This window comes from Hyla sarda, chromosome 9, assembly GCF_029499605.1.
Source record: "Hyla sarda isolate aHylSar1 chromosome 9, aHylSar1.hap1, whole genome shotgun sequence".
Taxonomy (NCBI): domain Eukaryota; kingdom Metazoa; phylum Chordata; class Amphibia; order Anura; family Hylidae; genus Hyla; species Hyla sarda.
Window position 1 is genome coordinate 190,571,008 of NC_079197.1, and position 23,337 is coordinate 190,594,344.

The 23,337-nt window shown below is 40.6% G+C and overlaps 1 protein-coding gene across 1 annotated transcript in view; it reads right to left on the bottom strand.

The window, feature by feature from the left end:
• DIAPH2 (diaphanous related formin 2) overlaps positions 1-23,337 on the bottom strand; it is a gene marked incomplete in the record, with an annotated part of 1,463,478 nt that overhangs the window by 1,034,563 nt on the left and 405,578 nt on the right. The window contains 3 exon segments of the mRNA XM_056540556.1: positions 17,296-17,400; positions 21,425-21,489; positions 22,851-22,969. Of these exon segments, the coding sequence (XP_056396531.1) occupies positions 17,296-17,400; positions 21,425-21,489; positions 22,851-22,969 (289 nt within the window).

Genomic DNA, 23,337 nt, shown 5'->3' on the forward strand with positions numbered 1-23,337 from the left:
AATAATAATAATAATAATAATAATAATAATAATAATAGACAGGACACTACAGTCTACTCCTCCTGTATAATAATAATAATAATAGACAGGACACTACAGTCTACTCCTCCTGTATAATAATAATAATAATAATAATAATAATAATAATAATAGACAGGACACTACAGTCTACTCCTCCTGTATAAGAATAATAATAATAATAGACAGGACACTACAGTCTACTCCTCCTGTATAAGAATAATAATAATAATAGACAGGACACTACAGTCTACTCCTCCTGTATAATAATAATAATAATAATAGACAGGACACTACAGTCTACTCCTCCTGTATAATAATAATAATAATAATAATAATAATAATAGACAGGACACTACAGTCTACTCCTCCTGTATAATAATAATAATAATAGACAGGACACTACTGTTTACTCCTCCTGTATAATAATAATAATAATAATAATAATAGGCAGGACACTACAGTCTACTCATCCTGTATAATAATAATATTAATAGACAGGACACTACAGTCTACTTCTCCTGTATAACAATAATAATAATAATAATAATAATAATAATAATAATAATAATAATAGACAGGACACTACAGTCTACTCCTCCTGTATAATAATAATAATAATAATAATAATAATAATAGACAGGACACTACAGTCTACTCCTCCTGTATAATAATAATAATAATAATAATAATAATAATAATAATAATAATAATAGACAGGACACTACAGTCTACTCCTCCTGTATAATAATAATAATAATAATAATAATAATAGACAGGACACTACAGTCTACTCCTCCTGTATAATAATAATAATAATAATAATAATAATAATAGACAGGACACTACAGTCTACTCCTCCTGTATAATAATAATAATAGACCGGACACTACAGTCTACTCCTCCTGTATAATAATAATAATAATAATAATAATAATAGACAGGACACTACAGTCTACTCCTCCTGTATAATAATAATAATAATAATAATAATAATAATAATAATAATAGACAGGACACTACAGTCTACTCATCCTGTATAATAATAATAATAATAATAGACAGGACACTACAGTTTACTCCTCCTGTATAATAATAATAATAGACAGGACACTACAGTCTACTCCTCCTGTATAATAATAATAATAATAATAATAATAATAATAATAGACAGGACACTACAGTCTACTCCTCCTGTATAATAATAATAGACAGGACACTACAGTCTACTCCTCCTGTATAATAATAATAGACAGGACACTACAGTCTACTCCTCCTGTATAATAATAATAGACAGGACACTACAGTCTACTCCTCCTGTATAATAATAATAATAGACAGGACACTACAGTCTACTCCTCCTGTATAATAATAATAATAATAGACAGGACACTACAGTCTACTCCTCCTGTATAATAATAATAGATCGGACACTACAGTCTACTCCTCCTGTATAATAATAATAATAGACAGGACACTACAGTCTACTCCCCCTGCATAATAATAATAATAGACAGGACACTACAGTCTACTCCTCCTGTATAATAATAATAATAATAATAATAATAGACAGGACACTACAGTCTACTCCTCCTGTATAATAATAATAATAATAGACAGGACACTACAGTCTACTCCTCCTGTATAATAATAATAGACAGGACACTACAGTCTACTCCTCCTGTATAATAATAATAATAGACAGGACACTACAGTCTACTCCTCCTGTATAATAATAATAATAGACAGGACACTACAGTCTTCTCCTCCTGTACAATAATAATAATAATAATAATAATAATAATAATAATAGACAGGACACTACAGTCTACTCCTCCTGTATAATAATAATAGACAGGACACTACAGTCTACTCCTCCTGTATAATAATAATAATAATAATAATAATAATAATAATAATAATAGACAGGACACTACAGTCTACTCCTCCTGTATAATAATAATAATAATAGACAGGACACTACAGTCTACTCCTCCTGTATAATAATAATAGACCGGACACTACAGTCTACTCCTCCTGTATAATAATAATAATAATAATAATAATAATAATAATAGACAGGACACTACAGTCTACTCCTCCTGTATAATAATAATAATAATAGACAGGACACTACAGTCTACTCCTCCTGTATAATAATAATAGACAGGACACTACAGTCTACTCCTCCTGTATAACAATAATAATAATAATAATAATAATAATAATAATAATAGACAGGACACTACAGTCTACTCCTCCTGTATAATAATAATAATAGACAGGACACTACAGTCTTCTCCTCCTGTACAATAATAATAATAATAATAATAATAATAATAATAATAGACAGGACACTACAGTCTACTCCTCCTGTATAATAATAATAGACAGGACACTACAGTCTACTCCTCCTGTATAATAATAATAATAGACAGGACACTACAGTCTACTCCTCCTGTATAATAATAATAATAATAATAATAATAATAATAATAATAGACAGCACACTACAGTCTACTACTCCTGTATAATGAAAATAATAATAATAATAATAATAATAATAATAATAGTAATAATAATAATATAAAAATAATAATAGTAATAATAATAACAATAATAATAGTAATAATAATAAAAATAATAGTAATAATAATAATAATAATAATAATAACAATAATAATAGTAATATTAATAATAGTAATTATAATAAGAATAACAATAATAATAAATAACAATAATATAATAATAATAATAGACAGGACACTACAGTCTACTACTCCTGTATAATAATAATAATAATAATAATAATAATAATAATAATAATAGACAGCACACTACAGTCTACTACTCCTGTATAATGAAAATAATAATAATAATAATAATAATAATAATAATAATAATAATAATAATAATAGTAATATAAAAATAATAATAGTAATAATAATAATAACAATAATAATAATAATAGTAATAATAATAAAAATAATAGTAATAATAATAGTAATAATAATAATAACAATAATAATAACAATAATAATAATAATAATAATAATAATAATAATAATAATAATAATAATAATAATAATAATAATAATAATAATAATAATAACAACAACAACAACAATAATAATAAATAATAATATAATAATAATATTCTTGACATACAGACTGCAGAGGATGCTTAGAGGAGAGATGGACACAAATAGGTAGACATTTTTGAGACTGATTTTTAAAGTCAATGTTCTGGAGCAATAAAATGAATAATTGGTTACACAAGTATCCCTCTCATTTATTTAGCCCTTTCCTCATCTTAAGGCTGAAGGGGCAGTAGAAACTGTTTATAGAATTTAAGAAAATGCTAAATGTAACAAGTCAGTGTTAGAATAAATGAAAAATTCTGCCACATTGTTCTGGTTGTTATGTAACAGTCAGAGAGCGGGCACGTCAGGCGGGCAAAACATGGCGGTGTACGCCACAAGTGTCCTCAAAACTTCCTAATTATATTCCGCCGACGTTTTGCCCAATCACTTAGCGCCACTTCACTGGAAGCTTCTAATTAGCGGCAAGTGATCCAGAACACAAGTGGATTATGTGATTCCGACATCGTCACTCACCGCAATCATCGCCGTCACAGCGTAGTAAATAAAAGAGCAAGTTAATTAACTTATTAATACCGAATGAAGCTTCATGTCTGCTTCAGGAGGGATGTTACTTGGTAGATGATGCAAATTGTTTAAAGGACCCTCCCCCCCCCCAAAAAAAAAAATTGGCCAGAAAGTATAAATATCAATTTCTATGACAATTCTGAATAGTCAGATGCCGGGTGACCAATGGTGATCACTGCAGAATCCAGAAGGGTGAGGATACATATAGGGCAGGATTTGGGCACAATTAGGTCAAGTTCACAGTGTGAAATGTGTAGAATGTCTGCAGAGAAAACACGGATGGACATTCCGCACATTTAAATAATCCGGCAGGCGATAGGACCGCTCGGAAATGGACAGTCAGCAATGGATTTCCGAGCGAATTCCACAGAAAGAATAGACAAGTCTACTCTTTTTGCGGACACCAGAATCGAGAAACATCCGCCACAGAAATTTCACTGTGTGGACAGTGCAGCAGAATCCCATTAAAATCAATGGAACTCTGCTGCAGTGGAATGTCTGTGCAGAATATTCCATGGACATTCCCCCATCTGGACATGGCCTTAGGGTCTATTCACACGGCGGAATTTCTGCCTCAAAGTAAAGCCCATAGACTTCTATGGGATTCCGCACTCCCATTCACACTTCTGAGAGTCCGCTTGTGAATGGGAGTGTGGAATGGGAGAACCAGTCTTCACTGCCATTTTGGGAATTTTATTCATGGACAATTAAAGGGGTACTCCGGTGGAAAACTTTTTTTTTTTAAATCAACTGGTGCCAGAAAGTTAAACAGATTTGTATATTACATCTATTAAAAAATCTTAATCCTTCCAGTACTTATTAGCTGCTGAATACTACAGAGGAAATTATTTTCTTTTTGGAACACAGAGCTCTCTGCTGAATCATGAGCACAGTGCTCTCTGCTAACATCTCTGTCCATTTTAGGAACTGTCCAGAACAGTATATGTTTGCTATGGGGATTTTCTCCTACTCTGTACAGTTCGTAAAATGGACAGAGATGTCAGCAGAGAGCACTGTGCTTGTGATGTCAGCAAAGAGCACTGTGCTTGTGATGTCAGCAGAGAGCTCTGTGTACCAAAAAGAAAATAATTTCCTCTGTAGTATTCAGCAGCTAATAAGTACTGGAAGGATTAAGATTTTTTAATAGAAGTGATTAACAAATCTGTTTAACTTTCTGGCACCAGTTGATTTAAAAGAAAAAAAGTTTTCCTCCGGAGTACCCCTTTAATGTGTTGATCTATTAGTCGATCCCAGATAGGGACATTGCAGTTTATGGGAATGTGGGAGGATACAGAGAAGGTTATTTATTTATTTACTCATTTATGAAATATATTTTATTTATTTGTTTATTCTTTTTTTGTTTGTGTGATCATTTATTATTTCTATTTTTATTTATTTATTTATTCTATTTTTATTCACTTATTTATTTGCTAATTTATTAAGTCTTATTTATTTAGTCATTTATTAATTCATTTTTATTTATTTATTTGCTCATTTAATCTATTTTCATTTATTTTTGTAAAAAAAAAAAAAAAAAAAATTAAAAAAGGTATATGGGAAGGGATGCTTGAGCATGTGTCCACTTTGGAAATGATGCCGATCACAGAAACTTCTTGTACCGAGATCAGCAAAGATCAGCTGCGATCTGTGAAAGTGTCTAATCTCCCTACAGTGCCACCACGGGTGAAATGAAGAATTACACGATTATCATTTGGATGCTCCATAGGAGAGGTGCTCCTTGTAGCTTTTACATCAGTTTGTTTGTTTTTCCAACCAGTGTACCTCAAGTTGTTAAAAATTACTAGTAGTAGTCAGTAGTTTTGCAACAGCTGGAGGCACATAGGATGGAAATGCTGTTATTTATTGTAAGGGCCAGGAAGCAAGACCAAAAAGACAGCAACGAAACACAAGCAGACAAACATTCGGGGTCAGACAAGGTCAGAACTAGGAGGACTACAAGGTACAGAACAACAGGCAAAAGAATAGTCAGGACAACCATGCTGGGAGTTGTAGTTTTACTGGAGGCACACTACTTGGGAAATACTGTTCTAGACAGATTAAAGTCCTAAATGGGAAATCATTTATTAATCTAGAATTTCCTGTTTCTAATTTTCTAACAATACTTGTAATTTGGTTTAAAAACTCAAAAACCGATCCGAAGAAAAAAAAAAAAGGGAAAAAAAATCCAATCCTAAGTGCAGTTTCAGAAAACTTTCTATGACAAACATTGTACAAAACTGTTGGAAAAAAATAGGCAAAAACACGGTATTGACTGGCGTTTATTGCCGGGGTACAAACTGCGACTGGCATTTGCTGCTTGTATAAATTTACCACGTGAATGACAAACGGCGGAGGATTAGCAGCGCTGGCAATCTAATAGTCATAAAGGGAATTTAAAGCGAGGGGAAATTGTCTCTCGTATTCGGAGCCTCCCGCTAAACACCTGCGTTTTGCTCGAATCGGCAAAGATCCACGGGCGACATCTTCACAGCCTGAGTTATTTCCATTCCTGGCTCCTGTACTCACAACTTATTTTGGACGGCCGTATGGAAGAAGAAGCCTAGAATGTTCTCCATCCATCTTGCGCATGGAATGATATCGTATGGTGCAGACAAGTTTATACGGCGATAAATACTGGATTCCAAGTAACAAAATTCACAATTTAAAAAAAAGAAAAAAATTCCAAGGTTTTAGCGATGAAACTGAAATATTGTATCACGGGAAATGATGCAACTCTGCGAAGATCTAAAAAGTCATAATGGTCTGTGGAAAATAAAGTCTATAGTATCTGCCACCCCTGACCCGGGAGCAGACAATGTACTGAAGGGGAAAGGAAACATTGTAACAAGAGTTATTAGACTTTACAACTTTTTCAATAATAACTTGTCTTATGAAAGTCTTCTGCAGCTGGCAACAACCTCTATGGATGCAGTAATGGTTGTGATGTGGTCTGGATGGGCAGGCTCATCAGAGACTGGGTGTCAATGGCTGCCAACAAGCTCCCCTGCCATGAATGGTGACAACCTCTATGGAAGCAGTAATGGGGGTGATGTGGTATGGAGGGGCAGGCTCATCAGAGACTGGGTGTGAATGGCTGCCAACAAGCTCCCCTGCCATGAATGGTGACAACCTCTGTGGAAGCAGTAATGGGGGTGATGTGGTATGGAGGGGCAGGCTCATCAGAGACTGGGTGTCAATGGCTGCCAACAAGCTATTCTGCCATGAATGGTGACAACCTCTATGGAAACAGTAATGGGGGTGATGTGGTATGGAGGGGCAGGCTCATCAGAGACTGGGTGTCAATGGCTGCCAACAAGCTCCCCTGCCATGAATGGTGACAACCTCTATGGAAGCAGTAATGGGGGTGATGTGGTATGGAGGGGCAGGCTCATCAGAGACTGGGTGTCAATGGCTGCCAACAAGCTCACCTGCCATGAATGGTGACAACCTCTATGGAAGCAGTAATGGGGTGATGTGGTATGGAGGGGCAGGCTCATCAGAGACTGGGTGTCAATGGCTGCCAACAAGCTCACCTGCCATGAATGGTGACAACCTCTATGGAAGCAGTAATGGGGGTGATGTGGTCAGGAGGGGCAGGCTCATCAGAGACTAGGTGTCAATGGCTGCCAACAAGCTATTCTGCCATGAATGGTGACAACCTCTGTGGAAGCAGTAATGGGGTGATGTGGTATGGAGGGGCAGGCTCATCAGAGACTGGGTGTCAATGGCTGCCAACAAGCTCCCCTGCCATGAATGGTGACAACCTCTATGGAAGCAGTAATGGGGGTGATGTGGTCAGGAGGGGCAGGCTCATCAGAGACTAGGTGTCAATGGCTGCCAACAAGCTATTCTGCCATGAATGGTGACAACCTCTGTGGAAGCAGTAATGGGGTGATGTGGTATGGAGGGGCAGTTTCATCAGAGACTGGGTGTCAGTGGCTGCCAACAAGCTCCCCTGCCATGAATAGTGACAACCTCTGTGGGAGCAGTAATGGGGGAGATGTGGTATGGAGGGGCAGGCTCATCAGAGACTGGGTGTCAGTGGCTGCCAACAAGCTTCACTGTGATGAAAGGTGACAACCTCTATGGAAACAGTAATGGGGGTGATGTGGTCTGGAGGGGCAGGCTCATCAGAGACTGGGTGTCAATGGCTGCCAACAAGCTCCCCTGCCATGAATGGTGACAACCTCTATGGAAGCAGTAATGGGGGTGATGTGGTATGGAGGGGCAGGCTCATCAGAGACTGGGTGTGAATGGCTGCCAACAAGCTCCCCTGCCATGAATGGTGACAACCTCTGTGGAAGCAGTAATGGGGGTGATGTGGTATGGAGGGGCAGGCTCATCAGAGACTGGGTGTCAATGGCTGCCAACAAGCTATTCTGCCATGAATGGTGACAACCTCTATGGAAACAGTAATGGGGGTGATGTGGTATGGAGGGGCAGGCTCATCAGAGACTGGGTGTCAATGGCTGCCAACAAGCTCCCCTGCCATGAATGGTGACAACCTCTATGGAAGCAGTAATGGGGGTGATGTGGTATGGAGGGGCAGGCTCATCAGAGACTGGGTGTCAATGGCTGCCAACAAGCTCACCTGCCATGAATGGTGACAACCTCTATGGAAGCAGTAATGGGGGTGATGTGGTCAGGAGGGGCAGGCTCATCAGAGACTAGGTGTCAATGGCTGCCAACAAGCTATTCTGCCATGAATGGTGACAACCTCTGTGGAAGCAGTAATGGGGTGATGTGGTATGGAGGGGCAGGCTCATCAGAGACTGGGTGTCAATGGCTGCCAACAAGCTCCCCTGCCATGAATGGTGACAACCTCTATGGAAGCAGTAATGGGGGTGATGTGGTCAGGAGGGGCAGGCTCATCAGAGACTAGGTGTCAATGGCTGCCAACAAGCTATTCTGCCATGAATGGTGACAACCTCTGTGGAAGCAGTAATGGGGTGATGTGGTATGGAGGGGCAGGCTCATCAGAGACTGGGTGTCAGTGGCTGCCAACAAGCTCCCCTGCCATGAATAGTGACAACCTCTGTGGGAGCAGTAATGGGGGAGATGTGGTATGGAGGGGCAGGCTCATCAGAGACTGGGTGTCAGTGGCTGCCAACAAGCTTCACTGTGATGAAAGGTGACAACCTCTATGGAAACAGTAATGGGGGTGATGTGGTCTGGAGGGGCAGGCTCATCAGAGACTGGGTGTCAATGGCTGCCAACAAGCTCCCCTGCCATGAATAGTGACAACCTCTGTGGGAGCAGTAATGGGGGTGATGTGGTCTGGAGGGGCAGGCTCATCAGAGACTAGGTGTCAATGGCTGCCAACAAGCTCCCCTGCCATGAATAGTGACAACCTCTGTGGGAGCAGTAATGGGGGTGATGTGGTATGGAGGGGCAGGCTCATCAGAGACTGGGTGTCAATGGCTGCCAACAAGCTTTACTGTGATGAATGGTGACAACCTCTATGGAAACAGTAATGGGGGTGATGTGGTCTGGAGGGGCAGGCTCATCAGAGACTAGGTGTCAATGGCTGCCAACAAGCTCCCCTGTGATGAATGGTGACAACCTCTATGGAAGCAGTAATGGGGGTGATGTGGTCTGGAGGGGCAGGCTCATCAGAGACTAGGTGTCAATGGCTGCCAACAAGCTCCTCTGCCATGAATGGTGACAACCTCTATGGAAGCAGTAATGGGGGTGATGTGGTCTGGAGGGGCAGGCTCATCAGAGACTGGGTGTCAATGGCTGCCAACAAGCTCCCTTGCCATGAATAGTGACATCTTCTATGGAAGTATAAATGGCGGTATTGTTGGGCCAGAGCTGAATAAAGCTGGTGAGGAATGGTTGCCAGCAGGGCCAACAAGCTCCTCTGTCTTGAATAGTGATAACCTCTATGGAAGCAAAGATGGTGGTATTGTTGAGTGATAGCCGGATAAAGCTGGTTGGGCATGGGAACCAGGGGAGCACTAAGAAGCTTCTCCCTCTTGGCCAGATATTCAGATACAATGCCAGGACAGCAAGGAGAATCTCGGGGAAAAGGCTAGCTAAGATGTGAGCCGGCTATGACCCCACTGCATTGGGAATAAAGTATTACATGTCAACCATTCTTACATATGTCCATATACTCCAATGGGTAATGTGGACATTGTGTAAATATCACATAAGATCTCGACTCCCTGACCGTTACATATGGAAGTAGTATGGATTTATGATGCATGGAACATATGTCAACTATAAGCCCATACTGCACCAGCTGTACCTCCAATTCTATAGAGGGGGGATATCTAAATTTTTAGTGGTGAACATGGAGGCATCACATGGGGACCAGAGTGACACAAGGTTGTATTCTGGAGTAGCAGAGACTCTTACGGGGCCGTTTCTGCTTTTAAGAAAAATGCTCAAAATGTTCAGGATTTTATGCGTATGTTACATGGAACACATTTTGTACCCAAAAATGTTTTTAAAAAAAGATGTTGATAAATATGTTGTAAATGACTATAAGATGGTGCTCAACTCTACCGAGAAGTTCATGAATAAGATTAGACTCAATGGCACATGCAGGTATTATGGCTGGGGAGGGGGACAGGGAAGCCATATTGCAGGTCGGCCCAAACCGCTCCTCATGGAACCCAAGACCTCCCTCCTTTCCAGGCTCCACAGAAGGGAATGTTCTGGGGTGGGGTCATCAGGCTCATCGGGGTCATTGGGGTCAGTCTTTTTTTCAACCACAATGGATCTTGACCTTCTGCTATCCTGACTACGAGTTGCCTTATCCCTCCTGTACCATGTTCTCTCCTCAGCAGCCTGTGTGGACGAGTCCTGTCAGGGGTAGCGAGCTGGGTGCCGACTGCCGCAGCAAGTCCATCCTGCATTGCGGCGGACTCTGGTGAAAACCAGCGGCACCTTAGACTGCACTCCCTGACACGGCCCAAGCCATCATCCACTCAAGCTCACGCATCTACCACCACCTTGACACTAACAACTTTTCATACGTTTTATTCTTCAGATGATTCTCCTGATTAAACAGCAAATGAAACATTATGAAGAAAGAAATAAGAGGAAATAAATAACTTTTAGACGCCTTTTATTTGAAGCCCAAATATGAGCATCTCCCGCTAGTATTATTACTGTCCATTATTACTTTTATTACCCCAAGGAATAGATAAAACTAAATACTTCCACATCTAATTAAAAGATAAAGAGACGAGATAAGGGCGGCGAGCGCGGCCTGACACACCATGCGCCATTATTAAACCCACCGCACAATATTAAACTTCGGAGAAGAATTATTTGAAGTTTTGTGAAGATCATTAAATCACAGATTATTCACATTTCTAGAAGCTTTTCTTTGTTGATTATTTTATAGTTATCTTTAGATTTTTTGTTCCTTTTAGAGGGAACCTAAAGCTGTAACGTGCGAGGAAATGAAGTTATCATCTATTCTGCAGCGCCTCCATAGGGGAAATGGGGTACTGCAGATTTCCTTTTACAAATCAATGGCCTTCTGATATAATGCAGGGCTATGTTGAGTCCTCCAGAGGAAGGGGGCGCTATCTGTAGCAGATCTTCATTCTGGATAGAAAAAGAAACTCTGAAACTACCGAAGAACCCCTTTAACTATTTAATAAGTCAGATATTTTGAACATTAGAGAAGATAATTTTTGAAAAAATAAAAATAATAATTATTATTACTACTACCATTATTATTATCATTATTATTATTATCATTATTATTATTATTATTATTAATAATAATAATAATAATAATAATGGTAATATAAAGCTACATTTTGGTATTTTCAGATGTAATTTAAAAAAAGCTAGATCGATAGATATAAAGAAGGATAGATAGATAGATATGAGATAGATAGATATGAGGTAGATATGTGATAGATAGATAAGAGAGAGATAGATATGAGATAGATAGATAGATAGATAGATATGAGATAGATAGATAAGAGAGAGATAGATATGAGATAGATAGATAGATAGATAGATAGATATGAGATAGACAGATAGATATGAGATAGATAGATAGATAGATAGATAGATATGAGATAGACAGATAGATATGAGATAGATAGATAGATAGATAGATATGAGATAGATATGAGAGAGATAGATAGATAGATAGATAGATATGAGATAGATAGATAGATAGATAGATAGATAGATATGAGATAGATAGATATGAGAAAGATAGATTGATAGATATGAGAGAGATATATATGAGGTAGATATGTGATAGATAGATATGAGAGAGATAGATATGAGATAGATAGATAGATAGATAGATATGAGATAGATAGATAGATAGATAGATATGAGATAGATAGATAGATAGATATGAGATAGATATGAGAGAGATAGATAGATAGATAGATAGATAGGTAGATATGAGATAGATAGATAGATAGATAGATAGATATGAGATAGATAGATATGAGAAAGATAGATTGATAGATATGAGAGATAGATAGATAGATAGATAGATAGATATGAGATAGATAAATATGAGATAGATAGATAGATATGAGATAGATATGAGCTAGATAGATATGAGATATAGATAGATATGAGATAGATAGATAGATAGATATGAGATAGATAGATAGATAGATATGGGATGGATAGATAGATAGATAGATAGATATGAGATAGATAGATAGATACATATGAGATAGATAGATAGATATGAGATAGATAGATATGAGATAGATAGATAGATAGATAGATAGATAGATATGAGATAGATAGATATGAGATAGAAAGATAGATAGATATGAGATAGATAGATAAGAGATAGATAGATAGATAAATATGAGTTAGATAGATAAGAGATAGATAGATAGATAGATATGAGATAGATAGATAGAGATAGATAGATATGAGATAGATGGATAGATAATAGATAGATAGATACATAATAGATAGATAGATAGATAGATAAGAGATAGATAGACAGATAGATAAATAGATAGATAAGAGATGGATAGATAGATATGAGATAGATAGATAAGAGATAGATAGATATGAGATAGATAAGAGAAAGATAGATATGAGATAGATATGAGATAGATAGATAGATAGATATGAGATAGATAGATAGATAGATAGATAGATATGAGATAGATAGATAGATAGATAGATAGATAAGAGATAGATAAGAGAAAGATAGATATGAGATAGATAGATAGACAGATAGATAGATATATAAGAGATAGATAGATAGATAGATAGATATGAGATAGATAGATAGATAGATAAGAGATAGATAAGAGAAAGATAGATATGAGATAGATAGATAGACAGATAGATAGAGATAGATAGATATATAAGAGATAGATAGATAGATAGATAGATAGATATGAGATAGATAGATAGACTTTCTTTGAATCACATAACCCAAATTTTGGAAATATATAAATAAAAATCAAACAAACCTCCTATATATATATATGTTGATGCTTTTTATTGGTTATTTGACTTATATTCACAGTTTTATGACATGCAGAATATTTTAGGGGCTAATCCATAAATGTATATTCCTCCGCCTGACAGATTACTAGATTAGGTCGTATATTATTCCGCCTAACGATTCCCAGAAATACTAAACGTTCATCAATCACGGAGTAACCGCAGATTTTCGGAGCTGCCCACATCCTGCTCCGCGCTCCCGGTAAAGAGTCCTGACACAACGTTAATGATAAAATGTAACAATCCAGGATCAGAGCTATTCTGGAGGAAGCGCTGGTGTTTATCTGTAAATACGGGAGTAACGTACATTAGGTTCAGGCTAATAGTCATTTGCTTTCAAACCTTTTTACCAGCTCGTGTTACCGTCTCGGATGGCTTTGCGCACATTTTTAAGCCCATGGCTCCACCAAGTCCAGAGCCGCAGCTCATTAAACACTAATGCATTCAGGATTATTGTAATGTGATTTATGGAACAACTTTCTGATTGTTCACAAGTTCTTTAGGATTTAGGTTACGACCAAGAAACTCGATGACTGCGGCTTCACGGTAATCCATTGTGGTTGAAAGAGCAGCAGCTGGAGGGCCACCACCTGGTAGGATACAGAACCCCTGGAGGGCCACCACCTGGTAGGATACAGAATCCCTGGAGGGCCACCACCTGGTAGGATACAGGACCCCTGGAGGGCCACCACCTGGTAGGATACAGAACCCCTGGAGGGCCGCCACGTGGTAGGATACAGAACCCCTGGAGGGCCACCACCTGGTAGAATACAGGACCCCTGGAGGGCCACCTCATGGTAGAATACAGAACCCCTGGAGGGCCACCACGTGGTAGGATACAGAACCCCTGAAGGGCCACCACCTGGTAGGATACAGAATCCCTGGAGGGCCGCCACGTGGTAGGATACAGAACCCCTGGAGGGCCACCACATGGTAGAATACAGGACCCCTGGAGGGCCACCTCATGGTAGAATACAGAACCCCTGGAGGGCCACCACGTGGTAGGATACAGAACCCCTGAAGGGCCACCACCTGGTAGGATACAGAATCCCTGGAGGGCCGCCACGTGGTAGGATACAGAACCCCTGGAGGGCCACCACATGGTAGAATACATAACCCCTGGAGGGCCGCCACGTGGTAGGATACAGAACCCCTGGAGGGCCACCACATGGTAGAATACAGGACCCCTGGAGGGCCACCACGTGGTAGAATACAGAACCCCTGGAGGGCCACCACCTGGTAGGATACAGAACCCCTGGAGGGCCGCCACGTGGTAGGATACAGAACCCCTGGAGGGCCACCACATGGTAGAATACAGGACCCCTGGAGGGCCACCACGTGGTAGAATACAGAACCCCTGGAGGGCCACCACCTGGTAGGATACAGAACCCCTGGAGGGCCGCCACGTGGTAGGATACAGAACCCCTGGAGGGCCACCACATGGTAAAATACAGAACCCCTGGAGGGCCACCACATGGTAGAATTCATAACCCCTGAAGGGCCACCACATGGTAGAATACAGAACCCCTGGAGGGCCACCACATGGTAGGATACAGAATCCCTGAAGGGCCACCACGTGGTAGGATACAGAACCCCTGAAGGGCCACCACATGGTAGAATACAGAACCCCTGAAGGGCCACCACATGGTAGAATACAGGACCCCTGGAGGGCCACCACGTGGTAGAATACAGAACCCCTGGAGGGCCACCACCTGGTAGGATACAGAACCCCTGGAGGGCCGCCACGTGGTAGGATACAGAACCCCTGGAGGGCCACCACATGGTAAAATACAGAACCCCTGGAGGGCCACCACGTGGTAGAATACATAACCCCTGAAGGGCCACCACATGGTAGAATACAGAACCCCTGGAGGGCCACCACATGGTAGGATACAGAATCCCTGAAGGGCCACCACGTGGTAGGATACAGAACCCCTGAAGGGCCACCACATGGTAGAATACAGAACCCCTGAAGGGCCACCACATGGTAGAATACAGAACCCCTGGAGGGACACCACATGGTAGAATACAGAACCCCTGGAGGGACACCACATGGTAGAATAAAGAACCCTAGAGGGCCACCACATGGTAGAATACAGAACCCTGGAGGGCCACCACATGGTAGAATACAGAACCCCTGGAGGGCCACTACATGGTAGGATACAGAACCCCTAGAGGGCCACTACATGGTAGGATACACAACCCCTGGAGGGCCACCACATGGTAGAATACAGAACCCCTGGAGGGCCACCACATGGTAAAATACAGAACCCCTGGAGGGCCACCACATGGTAGAATTCAGAACCCCTGGAGGGCCACCACATGGCAGAATACAGAACCCCTGGAGGGCCACCACATGGTAGAATTCAGAACCCCTGGAGGGCCACCACATGGTAGAATACAGAACCCCTGGAGGGCCACCACATGGTAGGATACAGAACCCCTGAAGGGCCACCACATGGTAGAATACAGAACCCCTGGAGGGCCACTACATGGTAGGATACAGAACCCCTAGAGGGCCACCACAAAGTAGGATACACAACCCCTGAAGGGCCAACACATAATAGGATACAGAAACCCTGAAGGGCCACTACATGGTAGGATACAGAACCTCTAGAGGGCCACTACATGGTAGGATACACAACCCCTGAAGGGCCAACACATGGTAGGATACAGAACCCCTGGAGGGTCACCACATAGTAGGATACAGAACCCCTGAAGGGCCACAACATGGTAGGATACAGAACTCCGAGAGGGCCACCACATAGTAGGATACACAACCTCTGGAGGGTCACCACATAGTAGGATACAGAACCCCTGGAGGACCACCACATGGAAGAATACAGAACCCCTGAAGGGCCACCACATAGTAGGATACAGAACCCCTGAAGGGCCACTACATGGAAGAATACAGAACCCCTGAAGGGCCACCACATAGTAGGATACACAACCTCTGGAGGGTCACCACATAGTAGGATACACAACCTCTGGAGGGTCACCACATGGTAGGATACAGAACCCCTAAAGGGCCACCACATGTTGGGATACAGAACCCCTGGAGGGCCAACACATGGCAGTATACAGAATCCCTGCACTGGGGTCTGTACCAGTGTTTCCCAATCAGGGTGCCTCCAGCTGTTGCAAAACTACAACTTCCAGCATGCTCATGCAGCCAAAGATCAGTGTTTTCTAACCAACATGCCTCCCGCTGTTGCAAAACTACAACTCCTAGCATGCCTGGACAGTCAAAGACCACCTGAGTGATGTCAGGCTACATTATCATCTCCCAGTCATATACACATATACATGTAAATTGTTATTGGGGCATTTAGGAAGCAATAAGGTGTGGTTACAACATGCTGCCTTGTGCTTAACAATGTCACAGGCAGAGGAGCAGACAGGAAATGAGTACAGGAGCAGGCAGGTAATGAATACAGGAGCAGACAGGTAATGATTACAGCAATGAATTGAGCATGTGTCCTGTGGAGAAGGGTGGAAGGGCTGTGATGAAGAGCTGAGGGGAAAAAATGCATTGTAGGACTGAGAAACTGCTCAACCAGGAATAAATGGATTTTTTTGGTGATTCCAAAACTGGGGCAGACAGGTAAGCAATGCTATATGCTTTTGCATTAACTTTTTTTAACCTGATGTTGAAGTACCCCTTTAAATAGTAAAAGAGGGTGCCCCATGGGCACCACCTTCTGTTCACCCAGAGTTTTTTAATAATAAATCATAAATTGTACAAAACCAGGCGACCTCTTACAAATTGGTACGGGTCCACCCCCCCCCCCCCCCCCCCTCTGTGTGATCAGGACCAGGTCAGGACAAGTCTTCACCCTCTGTAGATATACAAGTATGTTTCTATTCACTGAAAGCAAGCAGAGATCTTCAGGGGATTAAAACAATTTACAGATGGCTGAATAAATTGTCATAGAACCTGAGATTTTCTGTAATTCCTGTAATGATCCCTGAATAACCTGACGTCATTTATAAGAAATCACCAATAGAGACAGCAATATATAATAGACATCGACTCAAACAATATTTTATGCCTGCTAAAGGGTTAAAAATGTCCAAGAAATACGTAATGAAGTGCGTGATCGGGTCCTGACATAAAGTCTATATTCTGCCTTATTACCTGTGTCCGCAGCTGCTGGATCTCACTTTCCAGCTCTTTGATTTTCTCCTCCCGTTTCTGAAGCTCGGCCTGCGCCTCCTGCCGCGCCGAAAACTCTTCATCAAACTGCAAAGGATCGGAGCAGAAAGTTAACGATTCCCAATGACTCTGCATCAAACCGCGCAAAAAGTACTCAACAAAATAATTCACCCTACAGTAACACATGTCGTCCAGAAAATAAGAGCCTGAGACCATCAGAGCCGCAACCACATGACCCAACAAACTCCTAAACTCCTGATCTAGGACTATTATACTCGTAAATGGTCTATGAGCCAATCTCTAAGGTCAACTGATCATTGGGTCATCCATCAACTTCTCAAGATCATTCCAACATGTGGATGAAGCTTTATGGACCGAGATATGTGGCCTGAAGTGTCCAAGTTGATGTCCTGGTGGGTCCAGGCTCTGACACAACAGGGGGCCCCAATGGTCCATCGGAGAACAACCCCATTTGGGGCCAATCACTTGTCACTGGGGTCTATCTCTTATGGGATCAGTAGTGCATGGGGTGGAATGAGCGGTCTTCTATGTGCAGAACTGATAATATAAGGAGTATTGGATGAGTATTGATGATGTATATTGAGTACTGATGATGTATTGATGACATATATTGAGTATTGGTGATGTATATTGAGTATTAATGACTTAAATTGAGTATTGATGATGTATTACTGATGTATATTGAGAATTGATTATGTATATTGAGTATTAATGACTTATATTGAGTATTGATGATGTATTAATGATGTATATTGAGAATTGATGATGTATATTGAGTATCAATGCCTTATATTGAGTATTGATGATGAATTAATGATGTATATTGAGTATTAATGATGTATATTGAGTATTGATGATGTATTAATGATGTATATTGAGTATTAATGACCTATATTAAGTATTGATGATGTATTAATGATGTATATTGAATATTAATGATCTGTATTGAGTATTGATGACATAGAGTATTGATGATCTACATTGAGTATTAATGACCTATATTGAGTATTGATGAGGCGGAGTACCCCTTTAATGACATAGTGAATAGAAAAATGCAGAGAATAATTTCCCCAGTGGCCTTCGCTTCCCTTGATCGTCCTTCTCTGCGCCCCCGTGTCTCAGCCATCACACCCACTCATAATTGGATGATTTAGATTTGAATATCTGAAAAGATTTATTTCTATAAGTGTCTGAGGGAACAATCCCGGTGTGAAATCTTATGTCCTCCATTGTTCGCCCAGGTGCTCGCAGCCTCCGTTCAATTTCCTCTCGACTTCATCTAAGTTTGTTTGACTTCACAGATGTCATAAAAAAAACAGAAAATAAAGCATTTTCCAAGTGTCATTTATATTCAGCGCGTGCTGCGGGCTCTTCACCTGCGACAACTCCTCCAGCGCTGCACAGAGTGGCAGAAGGTAGAGGGCGCTGTGCAAACCTGTACTCAACAACAGTGAACCACCCCTCCCCCCACCCCAATAGGGTGCGGACAATAGTGCTATCTACAACAAGGATAGAAAAAGATGATTCTTAATCTAAAACAGCGCCACATCTGCCCACAGGTTGTTTAAAGTATTGCAAATCCCAACGCACTTCAAATTTTTATTCATGATTAAGAACTGTTAAGCACGAAATACGTCATAGTTTTGTTGTTAGTTTTTTTTTTTCCGCTCTATTCCATGTTGTCTGGCCTGGTATATTCCTTGTCGTCCGGCCCGCTCTATTCCTTGTCGTCCGGCCCGCTCTATTCCATGTTGTCCAGCCCGCTCTATTCCATGTTGTCCGGCCCGCTCTATTCCATGTTGTCCAGCCCGCTCTATTCCATGTTGTCCAGCCCGCTCTATTCCTTGTTGTCCAGCCCGCTCTATTCCATGTGGTCCGGCCCGCTCTATTCCATGTTGTCCGGCCCGCTCTATTCCATGTTGTCCGGCCCATTCTATTCCATGTGGTCCGGCCCGCTCTATTCCATGTTGTCCGGCCCGCTCTATTCCATGTTGTCCGGCCCTCTCTATTCCATGTTATCTGGTCCGCTCTATTCCATGTTGTCCGGCCCTCTCTATTCCATGTTATCTGGTCCGCTCTATTCCATGTTGTCCGGCCCTCTCTATTCCATGTTATCTGGTCCGCTCTATTCCATGTTGTCCGGCCCTCTCTATTCCATGTTATCTGGTCCGCTCTATTCCATGTTGTCCGGCCTGCTCTATTCCATGTTATCTGGTCCGCTCTATTCCATGTTATCTGGTCCGCTCTATTCCATGTTGTCCGGCCCTCTCTATTCCATGTTATCTGGTCCGCTCTATTCCATGTTGTCCGGCCCGCTCTATTCCATGTTGTCCGGCTCTCTCTATTCCATGTTGTCCGGCCCATTCTATTCCATGTTGTCCGGCCCGCTCTATTCCATGTTGTCCGGCCCGCTCTATTCCATGTTGTCCGGCCGGCTCTATTCCATGTTATCTGGTCCGCTCTATTCCATGTTGTCCAGCCCGCTCTATTCCATGTTGTCCGGCTCGCTCTATTCCATGTTGCCTGGCCTGCTCTATTCCGTGTTGTCCTGCCCTCTCTATTCCATGTTATCTGGTCCGCTCTATTCCATGTTGTCCGGCCCTTTCTATTCCATGTTGTCCGGCTCGCTCTATTCCATGTTGTCCGGCCTTCTCTATTCCATGTTATCTGGTCCGCTCTATTCCATGTTGTCCGGCCCGCTCTATTCCATGTTGTCCGGCCCTCTCTATTCCATGTTATCCGGTCCTCTCTATTCCATGTTGTCCGGCTCGCTCTATTCCATGTTGTCCGGCCCTCTCTATTCCATGTTATCTGGTCCGCTCTATTCCATGTTGTCCGGCTCGCTCTATTCCATGTTGTCTGGCCCTCTCTATTCCATGTTATCTGGTCCGTTCTATTCCATGTTGTCCGGCCCGCTCTATTCCATGTTGTCCGGCCTGCCCTATTCCATGTGGTCTGGTCCGCTCTATTGCATGTTATCTGGTCCGCTCTATTCCATGTTGTCTGGCCCGCTCTATTCCATGTTGTCCTGAAGATAATGCATGACCCAATTGAAGACTTATTCAGACTCATGGTGCTGAGCCAATTGGTCTCCTTTCTCTATTTTTGAACTTTGTTAAGCAGCAATACCTGACGTAACCCAAGGAGAGCTGTGGCACTCTTGCTCTAAGAAAGACCCCATGATTTTTTAACCCTGTAGAACCCATTTCTACCAAACATTAGTATCATTTTCCGATGCGCTGCCGCCTCCTGAATTACTGGCCCCAGGAATAGAGACACTGTGGCCATTTTGCTTCAGCTTTACAAGTTCTTAGAATCAGAATACAGCCTAAGGCAAGTGAGAGGAGCTAAAGACAGTCATATGCATTAGATCAGTGCTTCCCAATCAGGGTGCCTCCAGCTGTTGCAAAACTACACCTCCCAGCATGCCCGGACAGCCTTAGGCTGTAGTTTTGGAGTTGTAGTTTTTCAACAGCTGGAGGCACCCTAGTTGGGGGACACTGCATTACATGAACAACAGCCAAACCTGCTAATTTTGAGGAACTATCTAACCATGCTATGAATATGGGGGCACCCAACTCTCCAGAGAGGTGTCTCCCTCCACTGACGAGAACCCAGTATGAAGTAAATGAACCACACTAGTATTTTCCTCATCTCTGGGGGTCTTGATGTCTCATCTCACTTTATGATTATAGATTTGGGGTATACATCAGTATTATATTGGAATATTGAATTGAGCTATTGGTGACGTGTCCCCTTTAAAAACTTCCTTGTCGAATGGATTTAGTCAAGGATATTGCATGAATAAATCCAGCGGATCCTGCACTTAATGCGCTCAGGTATTTAAGCTGCAGATCTTAGTTAAAATAATACGGCACAACCCCAAGTCAGCAGCAGCGCCCGACCTGATACATCAATATTGACCTTTGAGATACTGACAAGGATCATGTTAAAATGCGGCCAAACATTGATTCCAACAGCAAATCGATGGCTGTCTCCATCCCGGGAGGGGAAAAACGGCTTCTAAAAACGTCCTAATCACAGAAAACCAATTGTCTGGGATGTAAATGACCATGATAAATGGCTTCACCTTCTTGGAGAACTCAGACGCCTTCTGTTCACTCTCTTCAACTTTTGCTTTATCCACCAAGGAATCTGAGAGAAAGAAAAGAACAAGTTATGTGGCGCCAGGATAGTCGGCAAAACCGGACAATGAAAGGGAATTAGAATGATGATTTTCCTGGGCCGGGTTTATACAGGGTACAATGACATAAAAAAAATTATGACACAATAACAATATGACAAAATATTATATTATGAATAATAATAATCATAATATAAATATATATCATTTAAATGTATTTTATTTCATGTAGTATTTATAAAAAAAATAAAAAACACTAGTAATGTAACATGTATGTGAGTCTATATAACAATCGCTGTAATGATTTATATTTAATCATTTATTTTTATAAAAATAATTTCTATTATGTATCTTTTTTCTTTTTTTATAAATTACATTTTGTTCATTTTATTTCATAATGTAATTATTTTATTTACTTATTAGTGTTTTATTTATTATTTTATTTATCTATTTTTTATTTCATTTAATTGTTTTATTTTTTGTGTTATTTTAATTTCTTTTATATAGTGTTTATTTTATTTGTGCATCATTGTATTTATTAATTTAGGCATTTTATAAAATTTCCCATTTATTGTTTATATTTCTCATGATATTTTTTATTTTTCATTAATTAATTTAATTTCCTATTTATTGTTTATATTTCTTATATTTCTTATTTTTTTATTTTTCACAAATTATATTATTAGAAATTTTTTAGACACTTTTGCATCTCATTAAAGGGGTACTCCGATGGAAAATATTATTATTATTATTATTATTTTTTTAAATCCACTGGTGCCAGAAAGTTAAACAGATTTGTAAATTACTTTTATTTAAAAATGTTAATCCTTCTAGCTGCTGTATAATCCACAGGAAGTTGTGTAGTTCTTTCCAGTCTGACCCCAGTGCTCTCTGCTGACACTTCTGTCCATGTTAGGAACTGTCCAGAGCAGGAGAGGTTTGCTATGGGGATTTTTTCCTGCTGGACAGAGGTGTCAGCAGAGAGCACTGTGGTCAGACTGGAAAGAACTACACAACTTCCTGTGGAGCATACAGCAGCTGATAACTACTGTAAGGATTACAATTTTTAAATAGAAGTAATTTACAAAGCTGTTTAACTTTCTGGCACTAGTTGATTTGATACAATGTACCACATTTTTAGAATTCCCAGCCATGTATTCAGAGGGTGCAGGTATTCAGAATTGTCTGTATTCTGCTGATGATACCTGTAGCCCCTGAGTTATCTAAGGAATCACTCTCACTTGTAAAAGATGAAATTTTAATAATAAAAATTGACAAGTCTAATAATAAGATGATATCACCATCTCCCGGTAGGACCCCCACCATGGATTACACTGAGATAGAGAGGAGGATAGATAGCACCGGCACTCACCTACTAAATGAGAGTAATCTACATCCAGTCGCCCCCTGTATCTGAAGTCGGGATCCATTCCCCCACATTGTAACACGATTTGTCCAACACATTCATCTATGACTTTATAGTACTGTGGCCTGAGAGGGAACATAAATGGTTAACTAGAAGAAAAACTCCTTGTGCATGTAATATATTACATGTATCACAGACGTATCTACAGTATCTAAGCAGAACTCTTATTTGTTACCCAATGAAAACTAAGCAGCTAACAAGGGCTAAGACTTTGTTACATGTAAAGAACAACAACAATTTATCAAGAATAAATATTCTGCTCCCCGAAGCCGAAACTCTTTCTGAGCCGTCTACATAACCACTAGTACCTTTACATGTATCTAATGATAAGATGTAACGATCACTACACAGTGGCGCCACCTTCTGATGATCCTGGTAGAAACACCCCTGGTTTCTTTGGCTGATTGTGAGTGACATCTGTGTAAAACTAAAG